The sequence below is a fragment of the Sorex fumeus genome, unplaced genomic scaffold (genome assembly GCF_029834395.1).
Source record: "Sorex fumeus unplaced genomic scaffold, SorFum_2.1 ptg000041l, whole genome shotgun sequence".
Lineage (NCBI taxonomy): Eukaryota > Metazoa > Chordata > Mammalia > Eulipotyphla > Soricidae > Sorex > Sorex fumeus.
Genome location: NW_026606098.1, coordinates 10,787,756 through 10,796,366, shown reverse-complemented (window position 1 = coordinate 10,796,366; position 8,611 = coordinate 10,787,756). Strand labels below are relative to the sequence as shown.

The following is an 8,611-nucleotide window of genomic DNA, read 5'->3' as shown; positions in this document are numbered from 1 at the left end:
AGGAGAAAAACACCTTAGGAGGTATTTAGCCCTTGGGCAGTCAGGAAGGGCTTTGGAATACCTCTTAGGGGGTGTTTCCTTTGAATCTGGTGGGCCTCAGGAAGGACTTACTTATATTGATTTTGCTACCAGACTGGGTGCAGTGCCAACCCAGAGTGCTGGGGAGTTGGAGAGAAGAGAGTGGGAGAGTGAGAAAGAGCAGGGCAGCAAGATGGACCGCGGAGAGACGAGCAAGGGGGACAGAGAGAGAAGAATGTAGAAGAAGAATACAGGAGCACGCACGTGGAGAGAGAGAGAGAGAGCCCAGACTGCGAGATGGAGCACGGAGAGATGAGCGGAAGAGACAGGAGGAGACGGGAATGAAGGGCAGTGTGAGACTAGAATGGGAGACTCAGGGAGACGGGGGAGGCGCGTGGGGAGAATGGAATAAACGGCATCTGATCAATCAACCGGCTTGGCCCTGGCTTCCTCCATCGCCTACCCCAGGTCCATGGCTGCCCCAGAACCCGAGTGGCTAGGGGAAGAGCTTGTTGGGGCCTCCCCCTGGCTGTTGCCTGGAGATATTATACACAGGAGGATAGTACAGAAGGTAGGACATTTGCCTTGCATGCAGTCGACCATGTTTGATCCTGGCATCTCATATGGTCTCCCAAGGACTGCCAGGAGTAATTCCTCAGTGTAGAACCAGGAGTAACCCTGAAACATCCCGGGAATGACCAAAAAAAAAGATGCAGGAAGGAACTCAGGAGTCAAGGCCAGGGCTGCTTGTCTTGGCCCAGAGTCATAGTACAGCAGGTAGAGCACTTGCCTGCATGCTCCCAGGTTCAATCTGCGTTATCCCATATGGTCGCCGGGCACCACCAGGAGTGATTCCTAAATGCAGCCAGGAGTAACCCCTGAGCATCGCCATGTGGGGCCCAAAAAGAAAAGTGGGGGATGCTTGTCCTGCATGTACAAGGACCTGATGAGCATCACTGGGTGTAAACCTAGAGGTCCCCATCTTGCTAGACCAGACCAACCCCAGATGGTGGGACAGAGCATTCAACAGTCAGTTAGTCTGCTTGGCTGAGAAGCCTCGGGAGTGGTCCCAGGCTCCCTAATCCCTGCTTGGGATGTCCCTCTCATTTCCGCACCCCTCCCCCCACAAATTTAGTGATGTCCAAACTACAATAACCAAAAATTTTTAAATAAGCCTACTAAGGAGGGGTCTCAGGGGTTGAAAGGGGACATGAGGACATGGTTTGGGGGCCAGGGGGATGTTGGTGCTGGAACACTGTATTCCTGAAATTCTACCGTGAACATCTTTGTGAACACAGTGTCTTCATTTTTAAAATAGTAAGGGGCCAGAGCAATAACATAGCTGGGAGGGTGGTTGCTTTGCACATAACTGACCCAGGTTTGATCCCTGGCATGCCGTAGGGTCCTCTAAGACTGCCAGGAGTGATTCCTGAGTCCTGAGTCAGGAGTAAACCCTGAGCACTGTTGAGTATGGTTCCCCAAAAATGTACATGCTTGAAAAGTCAATGGAAGGAAAGAAGGAAGAAAGGAAGGAAGGAAGGAAGGAGAGTGGAAAGGGAGGGAAGGAGGGAGGGAGCAGAAAGAGAGAGAGAATATAGGGAGGAAGGAGGGAGGGAGAGAGGGAAGAAATTTTGTTAGGCAACAAAGAAGCAGGGGAAGCAAAGCATTTTCTCAGGCAGTTTATTACCATGACTCATGGGGACAGGAGAACCTTCCAACTATCCAAGTCAGCTTTCCAAATATTCCTACTTCAAAGTACAAAACCACATCATGACTGTCATACAAAGCAGGAAAGCAACAGTGAGTGGGCTGGGGGCCACCATGCCAGGTGAGAGTCCAACTCCACCTCGCTCCCTGCTTTGGAAAAGTGTGACGACTAGGAGGAAATGGTCCTCACAGGGAGTTTTGAAGAAAAATGAACTCATACCCATGAGCAGCGAGCCCTGACTCAATGAGGCTTCCTTGGGAGTGATTCCAGAATGGTTGACCCCAATTTACGCAGGAGAAACAGATTAGAGTGAGAGTTAGTGATGGTGGGTTGGCATTTGAGTGGACTTGCAGTGGAAGTGGGGAAGACGATATCCTTATTGATTCTGAAGGTTTCCATCCACAGACTGGGAATCTTGGGAAAGGAACTTTATGTATTTCTAACAAGGGTGGGAAACGGAGAAGACCTGGAATTGCAGAAGGAAGTTATAGAAAATACAGAAAATATAAGCCAGAGAGAGAATATAGTGGGTAGGATATTTGCCTTCCACTTAGCTGATGTGGGGTTCTATCCCTGGCATCCCATAGTTGTCCTCAGAGCATGCTCAGGAGTGATTCCTGAGCATCACCAGGTGTAGCAGAAAGGAAGAAAGAAAGAAAGAAAGAAAGAAAGAGAGAGAGAGAAAGAAAGAGAGAAAGAAAGAGAAAGAAATAGAAGAAAGGAAGGATGGAAGAAAAGAAAGAAGGAAAGAAAGAGAAAGAGAGAAAGAAGGAAGAAAGGAAGGAAGGAAAGAAAAAATGAAGAAAGAATGAAAGAAGGAAAGAAAGAAAAGACAAAGACTAATACATCCAATGGCTTGCCTGCCATCAGTACAGTAGACAAGAAGTCTGTCTCTGAGGGAGAAAATGACTCAGGGCTTTTAATCCCTCCACTGAACCAGCCTTGGGGACTAAAGTGTCCCCTAGTGATGCACTCGGGGTCCATCATTGACAAGAGATGGCTCGGCTGAGGAGCCTGCCCAGCGCACCTTTGACGTCCTTGTTCCTCAGGCTGTAGATGAAGGGGTTCAGCATGGGGGTGACCACCGTGTACATCACCGAGGCCACGGAGCTTTTCTCAGACACGTGAGTGTTTGCAGAACTCAGGTAGACTCCCAGACCAGTGCCGTAGAACAAGGAGACCACAGAGAGGTGTGAGCCGCAGGTGGAGAAGGCCTTGGACTTGCCCTTCCCAGAGGACATGCGCACCAGGGATGAGACGATCTTCGAGTACGAGTAGAGGATGCCCCCCAGGGGAACTATAATCAGCAAGACCGTAGACAGATACAAGCAAATGTTATTAATCAGGATGTCCGAGCAGGCGACTTTGAGCAACTGTGCCAGTTCGCAGAAGAAATGAGGGATCTCGGTGTCCATGCAGAAGGTCAGCCGTGCCACCAGGAGGATGTGCCACAGGGCCATGCAGATGAGGACCTGCCAGCACACAAGCACGAGACAGACACAGACGCGGGGGTTCATGATGACCGTGTAGTGCAGGGGGTGGCAGATGGCCACATAGCGGTCATAGGCCATGATGGTCAGGAGGATATCGTCCAAGCTAACGAATACCATGAAGAAGTAGACCTGCGTGAGGCAGCCCACATAGGAGATGGCTTGGCTCTGCATCTGGATGCTCACCAGCATCCTGGGGATGGTGGTGGTGGTGAAGCAGATGTCCACCAGGGACAGGTTGGAGAGGAAGAAGTACATGGGCGTGTGCAGGCGGGGATCGGAGATGCTGGCCAGGATGATGAGCAGGTTCCCCAGCACTGTGACCAGGTACATGGACAGGAAGATGCCGAAGAGGACAGGCTGCAGGTTCGGATCCTTGGAGAGTCCCAAGAGGAGGAACTGTGATGCTTTTGTCTGGTTTGCTGCTTCCATGGAGCCTTTGGATCTGCAGAAAAGTCGTGGTTGGGACCGAAGTGATGCTACAGTGGGGAGGGCACTTGCCTTGCACACAACTGACTGAAGTTTGATCCCATGGCACTTCAGAGGGTTTCTTGAGACCCACCAGGTGTGATCACTGAGCACAGCCTAGTATGTCCCTAAGCTTTTAAGCGGATATAAGGATACAATGATATCATAAATGCATAGAGACTGTCCCACAGTTGTTCCCTAAAAGGCGATTGGGATTATTGCTATGCTGACCAAGGGACACAGCTCTTAATTTAGTCCCCGTCGTCCCTCTGCAGAATTCTTTCCCCCTACCTGTGTTGTGATGTAATGACCAACACTTGTCAATGACACAAAACCTATCAGGACACAGTCAAGAAGATGCCTTACCCTGCCAGGATCTCCACATGATATTTCTGTCAGTGAGCACTTCTGGGACTCAGGTCCAGCTCGACTGACACCCACTTGTTTGCTGGCGACATCGCAGCATCCAGAGCTGACCCGGAGCTTCTCTTTATCTCCACCTGCTGAATATAAATAAAATGAATCGATGGCTGAAATCAAACATTGACCAAGAGTCCATCTGCATGGTGCCAACCAATGTCCGCTGCAAGGAGCGTGGACTGAAGGATGTCCAGACCCCACTGAAGTACAGAGAGGTCACAGTTGTTCGCGGGTTCTAAAATAGGGGACAGCAAATTACTTGTCTTGTTCAAAGGTTGTTGAAATAGGAACAAAATGGGGTACATCAGGAGCATTTTAACCTAACGTATGTCCTGGGGCTAATTCTCAAAGCTCCCAATTAAAAAGTTTCCTGAACTGACTCCTGGCTTTGCACTCAGGAATTACTCCTGGTGATGCTCAGGGGACCCTATGGAACGCCAGGGACTGAACCCTTGGGAGCAAAGCTGGAGCCTCACGTGCTCCCTCTCCCTCCTCATGACCTCCTTGTCTTCAAGATACCCTACGTTTCTGTGTTTAGGAGGATTTTCTTATTTCCATAACAGCACATTGGGATTGCAAATTGAGATTGTCTGCTTTTTTTGTTGGATGGGTGCATACCTATTAGGAATGATGCTTGCTCCTGTACAGTGAAATCTGTTTATTTTCTACCTGCCCTGGGGTTGGGAAGGGAGGTAGAAGGGACCTGGGGCTGTTGGTGAAGGGAAGGTCACACCAGGTGTGGGGTTGTTGTTGTAACATCGTGTGCTTGAAACAACTCTACTATGAACAACTCTCTACATTGCAGACACTTATTAAAAATCTTTTTAAAAATGCAGTTCTTGGGAAAAAGAAAATGGGAGGAATCAACCTACGTAACTTCAAACTCTACTACAAAGCAGTAATAATTAAAACAGCATGGTACTGGAACAAAGGCAGAGCTGCAGACCAATGGAACAGGTTGAATATACTAACATCTCCCCCAAACATATGATCATCTAATCTTTGATAAGGGAGCAGAAATGTGAAGTGGAGCAAGGAAAGCCTCTTTAACAAATTGTGCTGGCAAAACTGGACAGCTACATGCAAAAAATGGGCTCAGATCTCTGCCTAACACCGTGTACAAAAGTAAGATCAAAATGGAATTAAAGACCTCAACATCAGACTGGAATCCATAAGATACATTGAAGACAAAGTTGGCAAAACCCTCCATGACATTGAAGCTATTGGTATATTCAAAGATGTCATGCCACTGGCCAAGCAAGTGAAAACAGATAGGCAAATGGGACTACCTCAAACTAAGAAGCTTCTGCACCTCAAAAGAAACAATGACCAAAATACAAAGACAGTCTACAGAATGGGAAGTGATATTCGCCCAATACCCATCTGACAAGGGCTTGATATCAAGGATATACAAAGTACTGGCTGAACTCCACAAGAAGAAAAAATCCAATCCCATCAAAAAATGGGGCGACAAAATGAACAGAAACTTTCTCAAAGAAGAAATTCAAATGGTAAAAAGGCGCATGAGAAAATGCTCTACATCATTAATCATCAGGGAGATGCAGATCAAAACAACAATGAGATATCATCTCACACCACAGAGACTGGCCCACATCCAAAAGAACAAAAGCAACCAGTGCTGGCGCAGATGTGGCGAGAAAGGGACCCTCCTTCACTGCTGTTGGGAATGCAGACTGGTTCAGCCCTTTTGGAAAACAGTATGGACGATTCTCAAAAAATTAGAAATTGAGCTCCCATTTGGCCCAGAAATACCACTCCTGGGAATATATTCCAGAGAAGCAAAAAAGTATAGTCTGACATCTGCACTTGTCAGTTCATTGCAGCACTGTTTACAATAGCCAGAATGTGGAAAAGACCTGAGTGCCAGAGAACAGATGACTGGTTAAAGAAACTTGGTACATCTACACAATGGAGTACTATGTAGCTGTTAGAAAAGATGCAAACAAACAAATTGCTCCAGTGGCCCAGTAAGTCTCCATTTTGAGACTTTGTTGTTACTGTGTTTGGCATATTGAACACATCACAGGGAGCTTGCCAGGCTTTGCCTGGGCGAGATACTCTCAGTAGCTTGCTGGGCTCTCTGAGAAGGGCGGAGGAATCGAACCCGGCTGGACTGGGCTGACTGCACGCAAGGCAAACGCCCCACTGCTGCTCCATAGCTCCAGCCCTAGAAAAGATGAAGTCATGAAATTTACATATAAGTGGTACTACATGGAAAGTATCATGCTAAGGGAAATGAGTCAGAAAGAGAGGGATAGATATAGAAAGATTGTATTCATTTGGGGAACATAAAGTAACAAAATAGGAGACTAACACCCAAGAATAGCTGAGATAAGTACCAGGAGGTTTATTCCATGGCTTGGAGGCCAGCCGCATATGCTAGGGGAAAAGGCAGCTCAGATAGAGAAGGGAGCACCAAATAAAGGGTATTGGAAGGATCATCCCAGGATGGGAGAAGCATGCTGAAAGTAGACTATAGATCGAACATAATTGCCACTCAATGCCTCTTTTGCAAACCTCAGCACCCAAAAGGAGAGAGAGAACAAAAGGGAATGCCCTGCCACAGCAGCAGGGTGGGATGGGACGGATGGGGGGTGGGAGGGATACTGGGATCAGTAGTGGTGGAGAATGGGTACTACTGGTGGAGGGATGGGTACTCGATCATTGTATAATTGAAATCCAAGCACAACATTTGTAAGTCTACAACTGTACCTCATGGTGTTTCACCAATAAAAATTAAAAAAAATAAATTCATAACCAGCTTTCCCCTCCAGAAAAAAAAAAGAAACTCTTGGTCAGAGTGAGAGCACGGCAGGAGGACTCTATCGTTGCATGAAGCTACCCCAGGTTCAACCCGTGGCACCACCAGGTACTGTCCCTGAGCACAGAGCCAGGAGTCAGGCCTGAGTACTGCTGAATGTGGCCCCCAAACCCAAGCCAACCAACCAACCAAAAAAAGGGCAAATTGTTGATGAAATGTTGGCGGTTGAGAGGGCCCAATTCCGACCCCCGGTCCCATGTCATCAGTCTCAGTCAGTTACACAGGGAGCTGTGTGAGACCTTCAGCCCTGTGTGCGTGGACCTGGGTGTTCTATTATACACTAAGTGGCTGGGCAGAAGAATCTGGAAAAGACCCGAGTGCCCAAGAACAGATGACTGGTTAAAGGAACTTTGGTACATCTACACAATGGGATACTATGCAGCTGTTAGAAAAGATAAAATAATGAAATTTGCATATAAGTGGATCAACATGGAAAGTATCATACTAAGTGAAATGAGTCAGAGAGAGAGGGGACAGACATAGAAGGATTACACTCATTTGTGGAATATAAATTCACAGAATGGGAGACTAACACCCAAGGATAATGAAGATAAGGGCCAGGAGGATTGCTCCACAGGTTGGAAGTCGGCCTCACATGCTGGGGGAAAAGGCAGCTGGGATAGAGAAGGGGCCACTAAGTGAATGAGGCTTGGAGGGCTCCCTCAGGATGGGAGATACGTGCTGAAAATAGACTACAAACCACACATGTTGGCCACTCACTATCTGCGTTGCAAACCATAACACCCCAAAGGAGGGAGAGTAAAAGGGAATGTGCCTGCCACAGAGGCAGGTGGGGGGAATGGTGTGGGGGTGACGGGAGGGATACTGGGAACATTGGTGGTGGAAAATGTGTACTGGTGGAGGGATGGGTACTCGATCATTTTATGACTGAAACGCAATCATGAAAGTTTGTAAGTCTGTAACTGCACATCATGGTGATTCATTAAAAAATTTTAAAAAAGTGGCTGGGAAGACCCTGACCTTTGAGGTTCAGTGGATCTGGGGTGAAGACCAACAATGGACCTTCGGAACACACTCCCAGGAGTGGCGACTCGCAGAGGCAGACGCCACCCTGGACACCAACTCCGGGTCTGGACCTCAATTCTCACTTCTCATCAGGGCTCTTCCCTGAAGTTTGTTTTCCCTCCCTCTCCCTGGCATCTCAGGCTTTCCTGGCACACGTGGCTCTTTTAGAAGTCTCAAAAGCACCTTGGGGACATGGCAGGTCCTTTATCCTGTGTGACTATCTTCAGCACAAGGAGAGAATCTGTCAGTATTACAGATGGTCCAAGTGAGGCATTGGCAGTTTGGATTTTTTTTTTTGCTTTTTGGGTCACACCCGGCAATGCACAGGGGTTCCTCCTGGCTCTGCGCTCAGGAATTACCCCTGGTGGTGCTCAGGGGACCATATGGGATGCTGGGAATCGAACCCGGGTCAGCCACGTGCAAGACAAATGCCCTACCCGCTGTGCTATTGCTCCAGCCCGACAGTTTGGATTTTTAAAATTTATTTATTGCTTTTTTTTTTTGCCAAACCTGGTGGTATTCAGGGCTGACTCCTGGCTCTGTGCTCAGGGATCACTCCTGGCGGGACTCTGGGGCCTCTGTGGGGTGCCGAGGATCGGACCTGTGTTGACACATGCAAGGCCAGCGTCCTTCCTGCTA

The 8,611-nt window shown here is 48.1% G+C and overlaps 1 protein-coding gene across 1 annotated transcript; it reads right to left on the bottom strand.

Moving 5' to 3' along the window:
- Window positions 1–2,709: 2,709 nt before the first annotated feature.
- Window positions 2,710–3,648, bottom strand: LOC130028883 (olfactory receptor 7D4-like). The gene has a single exon (XM_056119720.1). The coding sequence runs from the start codon at window positions 3,646–3,648 to the stop codon at window positions 2,710–2,712; it is 939 nt and encodes a 312-aa protein (XP_055975695.1).
- Window positions 3,649–8,611: the final 4,963 nt, after the last annotated feature.